Source organism: Mastomys coucha, unplaced genomic scaffold, assembly GCF_008632895.1.
Source record: "Mastomys coucha isolate ucsf_1 unplaced genomic scaffold, UCSF_Mcou_1 pScaffold5, whole genome shotgun sequence".
Lineage (NCBI taxonomy): Eukaryota > Metazoa > Chordata > Mammalia > Rodentia > Muridae > Mastomys > Mastomys coucha.
This window is the reverse complement of record NW_022196911.1, coordinates 1,726,003-1,741,697: the sequence shown is the minus strand read 5'-3', so window position 1 is coordinate 1,741,697 and position 15,695 is coordinate 1,726,003. Positions and strand designations below refer to the sequence as shown.

The window sequence follows — 15,695 nt, the reverse complement described above, 5'->3', positions numbered from 1 at the left end:
TTATATTTGAAAAAAAAAAATGTTAGTCACGCCCTTTGTTATTCTTGCAGAGTCTGAAACTTCTCATGATTGTCATCTCAAGTCTATCAAGACACCACCCCAGGCAATGGGTGTACAGCTTTAAAGGCTGCAATAGTGGCACTGTGGAGTGTGCGCATCACACTGAAATGACCTAAGAAACTATTTCACAGGTGTGTCCCTGGCTCTAAGTAACATGACTATCTGTGAAAATACTCATCTATAATATAGAAAGAAAAGATAATCTTATCTAACACCAGTTGTTAGTTTCAATTGCCATTATTGAAATTGGCATTATTTAATTAAATTGGCATTATTGAGCTAAACTGCATTGTTCAATTAACTAATTAATTCATAATTAACCAAGCAACTAACTAACTAATTAATTGTAGAAGGTAAGCAGATTACATTGTTCACTTTATAGACAGGGAAACTGACCACAAAACAGTTAAGCAGCTTGTCTAAAGTTATGCAACTAAGAAATGGAAGGAAGAGGCTTTGAACTTGGGGCTACAGTCCTTTGCTCTTAGCCCTTTCATGACCCCAAAATATGATGCTTCAAGACATCAACAAAATTGGTAACCTTCAGGGTAGTTTCATATTCTTCTTATAAATTTTGTGCTCTTTAACTATCTAAAGTTTTGTTATCTCAGAGTTATATATATATTTTTAAAAAATCATTTTCCTGTTACATCTGTCCATTTCATCAGATAATAAGGCCTTTGAGGTAGGAACAATGTTCAGTGACAAAAGAAGCACAAGACCCTGAGCAGCCATTGCTATCCCAAAAGGAAGAGACAGGAAAATGAAAAGGAGCTCACAGCTCAAACCAAGGCCCAAACCCAGCAGGGCAGACATTAGTCCTGAAGGTTTGTGTCTAGAGACTGTGTGCTACTATGGTATCCCAAGGTCATATGTTCATATGGGTGTGGGTCACCAACCATATGGTAACTCTTTCAGGTTGACTTTTTACACTCCTTGTAGCTTTCCACACTGAGTGCTGTATGTTGTTGATGGTTCTTCCTTTCTGGGGTTCTTGATGAAGCTGTACTCCCTAGTTCCCCTAGGCATTGCTTTACCAGGGACACTGAGCAATAGCTTAGCCAACAGTAAACTTCTGCTTGGCTTCTCAGATTTTTCTTTGATGGAAGCCACTATGACCTCATACCTCTTGTATTCAACACACCTGAAAAACCACAACAATGTATCTGTCACCAGGATCTACCACTGGCACAGACCTGTTTGAACCACAGCTGTAGTGGCCACAGATGGCACTATAAATAAAAAACAAGGAATACAATCACAAAGTTTTTCAGGGCATCCAGTCACGTACAGCACCTAAGGGTTAAGCCTTTGATACCAATTTGCCCTTGTAGTTGGATTTCTGAGTTTCTCTCAGAACCTCTTTGCATGATCTGGCTAATTAGCAGTCCCAACTAAGGCACACACAGATTCTTTCGTGGGTGTAGGCTGTATACATGCTAGTCCTGGGCCCTTCACTCTTTTTCTAGCCATTTCCAGATAGTTCTACTTTGCCTGATTTTATTTCTAAGTCTCACTATAAAGTGTAATGATACTCAATATAGAAACAGGTTTTTGTCATTATACAAACATGGTAGGAAGGCATTGGAGAGATGGCTCAGCAAAAGACCCCGGCTTGGTCCCTAGCAGGTGTATCAAGCAGCCCTTAACTGTGTACAACTCCAAATCCATGAGATCTCTACATCCTATTCTATGGGCACTACATTCGTATGCATAAACACACACACACACAACACACACACATACACACACACGCTACACACATATATAATTAAAAATAAAAGTAAAAATTTAAAATTTAGATGGTTTTAATGTTTAGAAAATCTCCATCCATTAATCTGGCCAATCACTTTTTAACTTTAGCCTTCCATACAATCTTAGGGCCTGGGCATAATGCAGTGAAGTTCTTTCAATAGTCTAACAGGGCTAGCCTTTTCTTTTATATACTCCTTATAACAATCTAGCTTCCTAGTCTTCCTAAAACAGCTCATAATTCTCTCCTTTCTTGATCTTCCTAATTCTTCCATGTTCTGCTCTGGATCCTGTCCCAAAGTCATTCCCTTACTTTGAGGACCTGCTTGTACCAAGTGTCCGTCAGTTCATTTTCTGTTGCTACCACCATAAGAGCCTGGACTGGGTAAACCAGAAAGACAAAAGTTCTGTTATGCCTCCAAGTTCTGCTCCAAGGATTAGAAGTCATATATAATTATGCTTTTCATGCTGCAGGACCCAAAGTAGTGCATGGTATCATATGGCAAGACATATGAAGAGTGCACCTATGTGCAAACTTTGAATCCTGTCTTTCCTTTTTATAAAGCTACCAGTATTTAATTATAGAATGCCATCTTGATGGCTTTATCTAGTCCCAGGAACCTTTCAAAAGCCCCATCTGTACATACCACAGTCAAATTGACTTTCCCCATCTTATTACCTCCTAATGGAATTAAATTTTAACATGTCATATTGAAAACCAGAACTCTCTGTGTTATTCTCTGAAGGCTATGGGAACTTAGATCACCATGACCGATCTCAGTTCCCATACTAGTGTGCTTCCTCTCGCTACTACTGTCATGGCTTTCCTGTCACAATGTCACCCTTAGACTAAGCTACTGTAAACTTTAACTTCCTTTGGACAGGTGTCTGTCAAAACAATGAGAAAAGTAATTCATACAGTCAGCTTCCCCAGTTCTCAGAAGCTCTGAGACCTTTAAAAGAACGCCCAGGATCTGAGCCACCAACTCAGACATATACATCGTCAACTTGCAAGTGTTTATTGTGTGGGTGGACCCTCCACTGTGAATGGCAGGGATGAGAACCTGCCTTGGATGTTCTGTTGGGCATTTATTCTACAATACTAGTTACTCTTATTTCTTCTGCTAAGAGGGATTCTTTTATAAGGACACAAAGGAAGGTGTTTGTGTTTGGAAGCTGTGGAGAAAACACTAGTGTTCACCTGTGTCTACATGTAAGGAGCAAGACAAGGCCCTGCACTGCCTGTATGGACATTCTTTCAGTAGCTATGGGAGTTCTGAGACCTTGGGCTTGCTGAGTACTGGTGTGCCCATTAGAGTTATGGAAGTAGCTTATCTAGGGTCTCCACCCATCAAATAAATAGCAGAGTCCATTCTCTAAATTCTAGACCTTTCTGAAAACAGAGATCAGGTCTCAGGACACTGGCAGGAAAACCATTATCACTCAAGAGGTTTAAGGTTGTATCAGAAGTTGTGACAATAGAAAGACTCCAGAAGTTGAGTGGACTTGGCTGCCTGCAGAATTCAGTCAGAGGGACCAATCACAAACCACTTGGCAACTGTGAAGTGCCATTCATCTCAAAATAATGACAATAAGCAGACTCTGTGGAAAGGACACTTGGCATCACAAAAAAGTCAAGAGAGAATAGAAGAGAATACTCCCTGACGTTGCAACATTGGCATCCCTGAGAATGTGGCCAGTTGTGATTTCCAAGGCCTGCTCTTGTCAGAAACCTTCAATGGCAGAAACTTAATGAATCCTTGATGTTGAAAGTCATATGGTTGTTAAATGTTCTTTTATCTAAATATAGAGCCTCTCTGAATCATTGTTTCATTTCTCAACTTGAAAATCCAAATGCTCCCAAGTAGTTGTCTAACAATACAGAGTACAAATAATCCAGAACAAGGGGGTTGGGGGCTGGAGGAACACTCTCTGTGCTGGAAACTTGTTATAATTCATCGTGAAATAAATGTTTCTCTAAAGAGAATGTGGCCACTCACGGATGGAACAAAGGCAAACAGGCCTTCATCAGCTTTTGCCTCATGTGCTTTCCATGAGGGCACCGTGAAAACAAGACACACATATTAACAAAACAACCAGGAAGCAGAAGAGAGCTGCCATGCTCCTAGAATGTATGGGTAACATGTATGATCTTCCTCAACCTTGCCTTGTCTCCCTCAATGAGCACCAGCATCATACAGTTAGAGATTTTGTCATTTGGTTTCTCGAATTTCTTTTTCCCCCTTGGGTTTTTAGTTGTCTGTGTGTTCCAGCTCTTACTCAGTTTTGTTATCCAATTCACTGAAAGACAAATATCATTGGACATTGAAATTGAGATGAAGAGGCAATGACAGGTGTCAAGTTTCAATAGCATAAGCCCTTCCAGGAACAACCAGAAAGCCTGCTGGGCTTGCTGTCCTGAGACTTCTGGGTAGCTAGAATTAGCTTGTGGGTCAGAGTCAGAAGAGAGAGGGTCCGGAGTAAGGCAGCACAAAGAGCTAGAACTAGGAACTGGAGAAGCTTTCTGAGCTCCACTGGATTAATTAGCAGAGACAGAAGTGAGAAAGGCTCCCCAGGATACAATATACAGAATTGTAGGGGTGTATGTGTGTATGTGTGTATGTGTGTGTGTCTGTGTGTGTGTGTGTATGTGTGTGTGTATCTGTGTGTGTGCGCGCGCACACACATGAAAGAAAAGAGATGGTTCTAGAAATGATAGACATCATTGTCAAGTTGACTTGAAGGTTAAACTGCACATTCCTGAGAGATGATAAATGTATACACTCAAAGCTTCAGTACATGAATTTCCTGAGGCTTGGGGAACACTCGGTGACAAAGGAAAGTTCTGCCTGGGAGTGGATTTGGAAGGGGCATAAGGCTAAGAAGACAATAAAGGAGCAAGCACCGAGCAGTGGTCCTTCAGTCTTGCCACTGTGGTCTTTCAACATAAAGTCAAACCAACACGATCAAGGTCCTTCTAACATGTAAACAAACAGGGTCCAGGCAAACAAAGTCTCCAGGTAGCTACTACAGTCCCTGTTACTTGAGTCTTTCCACTTCTTTGGAAGCCTGTGTGGGGAACTTTAAACTAAAACACTGTGTTCTTCAAAGCTGAGGTCTACTCAACAGAAGCCAGGCTCTCACCTTTGACATGGACAGCTTTCGTTGCCTGAGGCTGCCCCTGCTCCATGAACTGCTGACGTCAATACAAAGCAAGGTGCTAAGAAAGTCCACAGGGAAGGCAGGTACTTCAGAGTGGGAAGGAGAGGCTAGCAAGATGAAACTTTTCCAGCCCAAACCCCAGCAATGTCCAGCAAAGCTTCTATTAACGAGTAACGAAGCAATATCTCTTGATAGTATGTGGCCCCAAGACCATGAGAAACACAAAATGAACAATGAACCACTTTGGGAAATTGGGAAATACACATCTAAACAAAGAATGATTCCAGTTAAAGAAAGAAACACACACACACACACACACACCAGAACATTCATTTGGATATGTTTGGAATAAAGATCCTAGTGAGAGGGCTGGAGATGGCTCAGTGGTTAAGAGCACCGACTGCTCTTCCACAGGTCCTGAATTCAAATCCCAGCAACCACATGGTGGCTCACAACCATCTGTAATGGGATCTGATGCCCTCTTCTGGTGTGTGTCTGAAGGCAGCTGCAGTGTATTCATATACATAAATAAAATCTTTAAAAAAGGAGAAGCCGAGTGGTGCAAAGAAAAAAGAAAAAAAAAGATCCTAGTGAGACTGCAATAAATATAGAATTATTGAAGAAATGAGTGAAATTTCTTTGAGTAAAAATATTAAAATCAACCAGCTCTTGAAATGCTAAATAATGTGCTACTAAGAAGCCAAACAATCAAGAGAAGGAGGATTTAGTAGGGAGCTGGTCTCCAGGACGTGGGCGTGTCTGAATGATCTTGAAGAAGAACTGAGGTTACACTGGACAGGAGGAAGAATGTATCCAGGTCTCACACATGTTCCTCAGAATCGTCCCCTCACTTCCGCTCCTCCTCAGAGCCCTGCCCTGAACACATCTGTTCCCTTTCTCCTACGCCTCCTCTTGGATTTCCTCCAGATACTTCTCAGAAAGCCTTGAAGCTGTCACTGATTTTTTATTTTTTATTTTTTTACTAAGGCCTGTCTGGATTAAGCAAGACCACCTCTCTCCTTTGATGTGGACTCTGTGGTTGTCCTATAGATGATCTTGAGCTTTGGTAAGCAAAGAAATCATTCCAACTCACACAGAAATTGTGTTAAACGCCTTCTAAACAGTTATGAAGAGATCATCTGTGGAAATTCTGGCCTTTGGAGATCCTCTTGTGGCTTCTAGAAAGACATTCTGAGCAGTCCCTCAAAGAAACCCTTCATTTCTCCTGATTCTGCCTCAAAACCACGGCCACTATGAGCAACTTTCTCAGAACTGGCCTTCAGAGACTCAGACTGAAATGTGAGCTTCTTTCCAACCCCCAGGCTTAGCCAAGGAAGGCCTGGGATCTTCTAACCAAGTTCCCTTAATCCCAGCCTGTGTGGCTTTGTCTCAAGATAAGTAAGGAGTTGTCCCAGCACAAAGGTAGTGAGTTGGTTAAGGGTTTAGAAACACCTGGAACTCCTTAAGTTGTGTGTGTGTGTGTGTGTGTGTGTGTGTGAGTCTGTGTGTGTCCATGTGTGTCGTGTGTGTGTGTGTGTGTATGTGTGTGTGTGTGTTGGGGCAGGTTTCTTTTTATTGTACTTTTATTTCTCTTTATTTCCTAGTACTGGCCCATCGTGTCTCATCCTTCCCCTTTGCTTTTCCAAGAACAATAGCAGACACTAGGAACTGTGTGAGGCACAGACCTGTCTTTCCAGAGCACAGCTCACTTTTGTGGTGAGAAGAGTGGTTCTGTCTGTGCCGGCTGGTCAGCTGCTGCTGTTTTCATTACAGCTCTCCTGAGCCCGTAGTACTGTCCTTGATGGTTCAGACAAGCTGCTACCCAACATCACACAAAAATACAACTATCAACTCTGCGGTACATGGAGCCTTTGATTTCCAAGCAGTGGTCCACCCCTTTAAGAGCAAGCGTAAGCACAGAGCTTCTGATTGCCAAACAGTGGCTCACCCCTCTAAGAGGAAGCATGAGCCTAGAGCTCTGGAGATAGACAGAAGAGACGAAGACAGTATGTGAAGGCTTATCTAAAAAGATTGAGCTGGGAACCCAGTTCTGCAGTGGGAAATTCAATGAGTTGTAAAAATTCAGAGCCCCCAAATCTAGAGTTGTGCTTTTAATTTTTTGCATAATATTAAAAAATATATCCATGCTGTTGTAAGAACAGAAAAAAAACCACCAAAATATCAGGAAAAGCTATGCAGATATGTGGGGCACAGTTTTCATGTCTACATGTATCCACTGTGCTCATTTTATAACTCTTACTTCCTGTCTGGGTTATTCTCTTTTAATTAGAGTGGGAATAATAATAATAATAATAATAATAATAATAATAATAAGTTTCCAACACTTGTTTAGCATGCTCTCCTTGAAGTTAATAGATTGCCCACATGCAGCCTGTCTACACTTGCCAGCCTTCCACTGAAGGAGTGGGATCAGGACCTGGCGCTGTGTAAGCGAGTGGCTCTACTCCCAGAACTGACATCCAATAAAGAGCCATTGTGGGATCTGAACCCTTCAACGTGCAGGACAAATGACTCAAATGAAGATGCACAATGCGTGTGAGTGGGACTAGAAACTTGAATGGCGTGTAATCACTTCCTGAGTGCCTATCGCCTCATATTATTCTATCATGGAACTTCATTCCCCAATTCAGGCCTTGCCTAGTGTAATAGTACCAATTTCCATTTCTCAGTTGATAAGGGACGATGATTGCCGTGATAACTACTGAGGAATATGGCTATCTAGAGTTGTTGGGGAACCGGAGTGGGAAATTGTCATTTGGGGGAGATGGGGCCTTTGGGTCATGAGGAGGAGATGGACCTTGTGGAAAGAGAACTGATACTCTCTGTGTGTGACTACACTGTCGCTCAGTCTTAAGAAATCCGAGACCGAGCATGGTGGGGTGAGGAACTGAATCAGGCCAAAATTTGAGAAGACATGTGATTTCTACCTGAGGGTGACACTGAGATTCAAGAAACGGGGGCTTCATGACAAAGGTCCCTGGTTAAGTGTGTCTACTATGCAGCAGACAGGGAGCTTGAGCTTAGTGTGCCTGTGGGTTGCAGATCTAGATGGCTGGCCCTTAGAGGGGCCAGAAGGGTGAGAGTACTAACTGAGGCTGAGCCACAATTCCTGCCTGGGCAATTTAACAGCTAACTTTACTACAGAGGAAGAGGAGAGGAGAAGAGGGGAGGGGAGAGGAGGGGAGGGGAGGGGAGGGGAAGAGAGGGTAGATGAGAGGAGAGGGAAGGAGGGGAGAGGAGAGGAGAGGAGAGGAAGGGATGGAAGGGGAGGGAAGGGGAGGGGAGGGGAGGAGAGGAGGGAAACAAACAGAGCATCTAAACAAATCTACTCCGTAGCCGAGGACCATGAGCCACTTAGACAAAATGAAATGCATGAACGGAAGCATTGTCCACTGCATTCCTTATCCCATCATTTGAGGACTGCTTTGTTTATTTTTGTCTACATCTTTAAGCTAAGTGCACCTCTAACCAATCAGCTTCAACCAGAAGATACATGTTCTGTCTCCAATAAGCCTCTTTAATATCTTGATGGCATTATTTTTTCTTATCGGTGCTAGGCATCGAACCCAGATGCTTGAGCATGCTAATGGCACACTCCACAGCTGAGCTATGCAGCTAGGGCCTGTGTTGTAACTTATAAGGGCCAGCCCCTGGGCTAGGTCCATTTTAATGTGCAACTATCTACAGATACATAAGCAAAGAAAAGCAGTCCCGATGTGTGCAAGGATGAAAATATATCAATAAAAGATCAGGAGACAACCTCAATTATCATTTTTCATGCACCATACCTGATCAATATGGTTCTGATATCTAATTAGGTGATGAAATGTTACTTAAAATATGTCATTTCATTCGATATATAACATTAAACTTTCTATCTTGTAAACTGGATCTAGTTGAAAAAAATTTACAAGTGAATATTTCTCCCTAGAGCCCAGCAATTCTGCCAGATTGGCAACTCACCAGAATTAAGCAAAATGATTGATTTGAGGCACACAAACTCTTCTCCCTGCAGGTTCATCATGCGGAACCGACTCGATGTCGCCAGCAACATGTCAAAGATCTCCACCATGCCTTCCACACATTTACCTTGATTCCTATGAAGACAAATGTTAAAAAGCATTAAAGCACAGAAAACTCTGCAAGATGTATGGATCACATCCTGATCCCCCAGGCTCAAAACTGTAGCAACCATTGGCAGCTCACTTTCTTGCACCAAGTGGGAACATTCATTTATATTTGAGAAAACAAGGCAGAAAAAAAAATGTTTTTAATCAACAAAGCCTTAAAATGATTATGAGAGTTCTGCTGGTCAATGGCCAAGTCTGCTATGATGAATGTGGAGATGTGTGGCTTTCAGGTAATCAAAGATGCTTGAGGGTTGGGTGTGACTATAGATCGGCTACTATGTTCTAGACATTGTCCTTGCTATAGGGATGGAAAACAGTCCCGTGTTCTAAGATACTCTCTATTGATATACAGTGTCTCCTTCTGATGTGCCTTGAGATAATCTTGAGGACCAGAAAAACTCCAGCAAATAGGGACTGTGTGGTTGGGCTAGGGTCATTTGTGCTATAGGGGATTGCAAGTGAGGGCTGTTCAAGTTCATCCCAAGAAAGTCGGGGTTCAATCAGTAAGTGAAAATGCATGACTGGAGGACAGGCAGACCTGAGCATGAAAGGGCACAGAGTGGTACACTGGACTTAAGGAGGAGACACAGAATAAATTTGGAAGAGTTAGGAATTGTTGGCCAAGGACTTGTTCTATATCACTTGGGGTGAATCATGGTTTTATCTTGTACAATAGAGTTGGTATCAAGATTTTTTCATTTATTTGTTTGCTTATTTATTTATTATTTATTCACGTTACATTCTGATTTTAATCTCAGTATTAACAACTAGCAAATGAGCAAGGTCAAGGGGCTATCACATGCACCTGCGTCTTACCTATTGGGTTAGTTGCTAAATGAAAAGAGATACTATATGTGAAAGAAATTCACTCATTCTGAGCATGATGTATTTGGAGAACTGAAAATAGAGGGAAAAAGTTAAAGTCTTGCTTATGTAAACATTTATTAGGCCCTTTTAAAAAGCACTTCAGGCATAAGCATGAATGCACTCATGAGCACTGGATTTTGCTTCTGTCTCAGAGTTCTCTTCTCTTGTCAACAGGGGAAATAACTTAACACGAACAAAATGCCCAGCAATCATGTGTCCTTTGAAAGGAATACATTCTGAGAAATGCATCATTAATTAGGCAATTCTGTCATTATGTGAATCTCATGGAGTGCTCTTCAACTAAAATATTTGTGACCTCACTGAGTGACGCTATACTCTCGGGGCACGTGTTGCATGTTATACACATGGTCCACTGCTAATCAAATTACTGCCAGGTGGAATGTGGTGGAAATCTTGTGAACTGCCTCCTTCTTTGTTGACATTTGGTTTAGTTTCAAGTGTCATGCTGTTACAATAATTCAGTAATAACCCTCATGCTTGCCTCTCATGTCATGTACAGGAAACTATAAAACACACTTCTGGAATTAAAAACCCTATGCAAAAGGACATGTATATATTATTAATTTTGGTGAACTACTTATATATAACATCCAAAAATATATCTATAAATACAAAAATAGATAGAAAAATAGTTTTCTTTTTTTAAATTCTGAGGCTTATATGTAGACATCTTACATGCTAAAAACACAGTTTACTACTAAGCTACACTGGCAGCCCCATGTACATTAACATGACAATTTCCTATGACCTTCTTCATCTTATCCTTTGTCTACATTTTCCCTTTGGAGTACTGGGTCACATTCATATTGATTATAAGAACTCTTTGTATATTATAGCAGTTTATGTTAGAGGTATTTTTTCATCGTTTGTCATATATTTCTTTTTATTTTGTTCTTGGCCCTTTTTTTCCTACAAAATACTTATTGCACATCAACTTCCCATTTGTTGTTCTAGAACAGTATCTTTTGCTTGAGTGGATCACTCTCCATTTGGTAGCATATGAAAATTCTCAGAAAAATAAAATATGTTTATTTCTACAAAAGAAGTTCCACCCTTCTTTGTTTCAGTCTTTGATCTTCTGAGCTACATTCATTTTTCTGACAACTCCATTGAGGTATACCTACATACCCTATACTCACACGTTTAAGGAACAGAATTCATCAGATTTCCCTCTACTCACAGGGTTGTGCCAAAAGCTTTTGGGACTCACTGTGGAGTGACTGGTAAGACTGGACTGAGCTTACTATTTTTCTTGCAGGCAGCAAGTGATTATTAGTGCCACTTACTAATCAAAACACCTTTATTCACACTGACCTGAAATATACAAGATACTTTCGATATATTTGTTCCTGTCCAGCAAGGTTAATGTGTTGCTTTTTCTCACATTTCACATCAGGGAATTTAGACCTAAACTGGTAAGGCAGACCAAACAACTCTACTGACCAGAGAAAAGAACACTGAAGACACAATTCCTCTTATTTTCCCTTCTTGTTCTATTTTTAACTCATCCCACAAAGCTTATAGAGGAACTCTTTTGTACCATTAATTGGCCTACATATCAGAATAAGTAGGACAAGAAAGGCACGAGGCACGAGTACTGATAACATATCAAGAATGGAAGCAAGGTGACAAGGAAAAAGATAAATACAATGAAGTGGATATATTCCCATAGGAGGCATAGAGAGTCTCTGCACACAACAGTAAGTTCCCCCGACGCAACCGGAGAAGTATTGAAGCAAGTGGTTTCGTCTTCTCAGACTAATTTTACTGCATTTTCCTATGCTACGTTTTTCCTATGCGACGGAGTGTAAGTATCTGGCAGAGACACATTGACAAATAGAGAGATGTGTCTTCCAGAGAGTGGTTGGACATTGAGTCTGAGTACCACAAGTGCCCCATGCATTCTCTTTGACTGGAAATCTGGATAAACAGGCATTCACTTCAAGCAGAGAGGAGCCTGGGAAAGGTACCCTTCTGGACTCTGGGGGTGGGACTGGTAGGCACAGGGAAGGAAGGCTTTCTTGGCCTTGGTTAGAGAGTGCGGACTACAGGTTGGCTTTTCTTGTTCCCTGGCTGAATTTTTTTTTAAAGTAGTACATCTTCTTTCTAGTGAAAAGAATAAACAAAGATGGGGGAAATGTTTGGAGGATGAAGCTTTAAAAATAACAACTCACAGCCAAAATAGAGAAATGTTCCTTTCTCAGTGTAATGTCTCTGTTTACTTAACAGACTGCACAGCGGCAGGGGAGGGAGCCTGCATGTGGGAGGGAGCCTGTGCTCACCTGCTGTGAGCAAAAGTTCAGCTCAGAAACTGAGAAAGGAAAGGTTTAACAGTTCTCCCTTCTCAAAAGTCTCCCACATTTCCCCGCAAGGAGCTTTTCTTAACTCCTGCAGCCCCTTCTCCCTGGCTACCCTGTTATTTCCAAGCAGCTATTAGTACCTGGAGAGACATGGTGCTCATTCCTCAGTACCTGGAAGAGGCTAAAAATGGTACATTTCTCAGATGCTCAACTCAGTCCTCAGGGGTGTGTGTGTGTGTGTGTGTGTGTGTGTGTGTGTGTGTGTGTGTGATGCGTGGTATGTATGTGGTGTGTGCATGTAGTATGTATGTATGTATGTGGTATGTGTGTGTTCATGTAGTATGTGTGGTATGTATGTGCACATGTCATGTGTGTGTGCTATGTAGTGTGTTTGTGATGTGTGTTCGTGTAGTGTATGTGGTGTGTGTGGTATGTATGTGGTGTGTAGGGTGTGTGTATGTTCATAGAGTATGTGTGGTACATATGTGATGTGTATGTGCACATGTTATGTGTGTGTAGTGTGTGGTATGTAGTGTATGTGTGTGCGCACATGTCATGTGTGTGTGCTGTGTATATGTAGTGTATGTGTTATGTGTATTTGTGTAGCATGTGCATTGTGTGTAGTTGTAGTATATATGTTTTGTGTGTGTGTGTGTGTGTGTGTGTGTGTATGTGTGTTTAGGGCATGTGGAAGGAGCACAGTGACCACTAACCTCAGAGACATAATCTCAATGCCCTTCCAACTGTACAAATATACATGCTTCATGTTTGGGAGTCTGAGTCTGAACTTTGAGAGCTTCTTGGGGAATAATGAATGCCGTGACACTGAAATTATTCACACCATGCCATGAGAGGCTGTGTGAAGTTTGTGCTGACACCTTGATAATAATGAACTCACTTCCCCTTTCCAAGGGATCAACTGAGTGTAAACACTAGAGCCACCTACCTCTGGTGAACTAAGTAGAATTTATTACTACCATGCTTTCATTATATCACAGTACATCACAGAATCCCGGCTGAATCCTGCTCACTGAATGATGGGGTAGTACCTATGGGTCTTTCATTACTGCTAGTGCTTGATGATCCAGTGAATAAGCTTTGCATCAGCCTGTGTGCCAGCACAGATTGGTGTGGACACTGAAGGTAGACTGTTGTCACCTGCCTGACATAAAGGAATCCCTCCCAGTTGTCTGACATCCTTGGAAGTTGTTGTCAGAGCTTCTTTTCAAAGTCCTGCCATAATGTTCCATGTTAACATTAAGGAGAAAAATCAGACTCGGTCAATGAATTTAGTTTTCAAATGAACAGATGCACCAGAAGTTCCAGAAATGGATGGAATAACAATGAAGCTAGAATTGATATGACTGTAAGACAAGGTCAGCCTAAATCCATGAAATGCTCTCAAGGCTGAGGCTGAGAAACACATGGGGCATGGAAAAAAAAAAAACAAATTCTTAAAGGAAGCACAGCATCAGTCATAGATCAGAGGAGTTTAGCAGGCAGACCCACCCAGGACTCCCACTGTGAGACGTGACATGCTGCTATGGCCAGCTCCTCGAGGTATCATATCAATGTGACTCTTGGCGCACCTCAGAATCCCCTTGTGGGGAGCTTTGTTCAGCCACTTACTTTCTTCAAATGTGATCTGTTTGCCCTTCAGTCATGGGGGAAGGAGCAAGACTTGAGAAAGAATTTGCTCATAGCATGTTCTGAAAGTTTCTCCTCTATAAAATTGAAAGTCTTGTTTTTCACAAGCCTTGGGAGGAACAAAGACCTCCGATGACCCACACTGCACTGTACATCTTAAGGAAAACTCATCCTACAGAATGAAAAGTTCTCTTTCTGTAAAATGGCATCTGAGAAGGCCCAGGAGATCAACATAAAGCATTTAATAAAACAATAAACGAATATTTAACATTGAGTTGTTTTGAAAACAAAATGTACAACATGCTCAGAAAATGGGGTCACAAATTAAGAAGCCATTTAAAATCAACAGAGGTGAGACCAAGTGTATTGTTTTAAAAAATCCTGTATTTCCAATGCTACTTGATCTTCCATGAAGCACATGATCTGAAATAGGCTGATTACATGAATATTCACATATTTGAGTGATTCAAATATGTGTAATATGCAAGAAAGCCCTGACACTGGCATGTGATAAAATCTCAAAAGGTGTAAACTATTAAAAGAAAGTGCTTCGGATGCTGGAATCCAGCTATCTGGGTTTGACTCTTGGTGACACTGCTTACTGACTGTGTGGCTTTGAACCAGTTTGTCAGAGGCAGAGCCATTCATATTGGACTGGAAATGCAATAAGGAATATATAAGCCAAGGCACAGTCAGGAGTAAATTGGCACTTGAAGAATAGGACAATACATGATACTTCCTTTTATAATGATAAGTTACCAGAAAAGCAGACGACATAGCAAGAGCGGGTCCTGCTACTGTGCTGCAAACTCATTGGTCTGGAGTAACTTGCAAGGCAGGCAGCATTCCTGTAGTAGTGGTCAGAATGATGGCAGGCGGCAGACTCTGTGCCGCCATTAGGAAGGAAGTACACAGTGAATGCAGATGGAATTCAAATGATCTTCAAGCAAGAGCTGAAGGGAAGGAAGGGAAACCAAGCACAGACAGGCTTACAAGGATGCCAGTGCTAACCATTTCTGTCTTAATGAAGTATAAAGAGATGAAATTGAAAAGAACCTTGAGTATGAAAAGGCCCAGTAGAACTGCTCAGCTTACAGATGATAGTTAGCCCCCTTGGTTCCTACACCTCCAGACTCTATCAACCCTCAACTGTCTTGTCAGCCTGTGATGGAAACTTCTGTGCTGAGCATGAGGTCTGTCTCCTGGTCATTTTTCCCCTAGAAAATATACTACAGTAACCACTTAAATAGATAGTATCTGCATCTGCATCTCATGTATTCTGAAGATGGACAGGACGGGTGAGGCTATGGATAGATTACATGGAAATACCACACCACTGTATACAAGGAACTTGAGCATCTTTAGATGTCGGCTTTCTTCAAAGATCCACAGTGACAGAGGAACAATCATCCCTTGCTCTCATGGCAAAGTGCAACACAAAAACAAAGCTTCCCATTCATACACATCATTTCAACACCCTTAAGGTGCCCAACCATAACTTGTATAAAGGAAACTAAATGACTAAGAAGGAGATAAAAAATCAGACTTGAGGCTGCAGAGATGACCCCGTCAGTAAAGTGTTAGCTCTATGTGCTGGTGTACCTGTAATCTCAGTGCTGAAGGGGAGGGTGCATGATTACCCTGGGTCTCACTGCCAGCCAGCCTACAATAGTTGCGACATTCTAGGTCTGTGTCAACATAAGGTAAACTGTCTCTGGAGAAGGATGCTTGTCTT

The 15,695-nt window shown here is 41.6% G+C and overlaps 1 protein-coding gene across 4 annotated transcripts in view; it reads right to left on the bottom strand.

Moving 5' to 3' along the window:
• Positions 1-15,695, bottom strand: part of Esr1 (estrogen receptor 1) — a 381,713-nt gene that overhangs the window by 29,141 nt on the left and 336,877 nt on the right. For all 4 annotated transcript variants that reach the window (XM_031354125.1, XM_031354128.1, XM_031354126.1 and 1 more), the window contains exon 7: positions 8,959-9,092. In XM_031354125.1, coding sequence (XP_031209985.1) covers positions 8,959-9,092 — 134 coding nt within the window. The remainder of the gene's footprint in view (positions 1-8,958; positions 9,093-15,695) is intronic.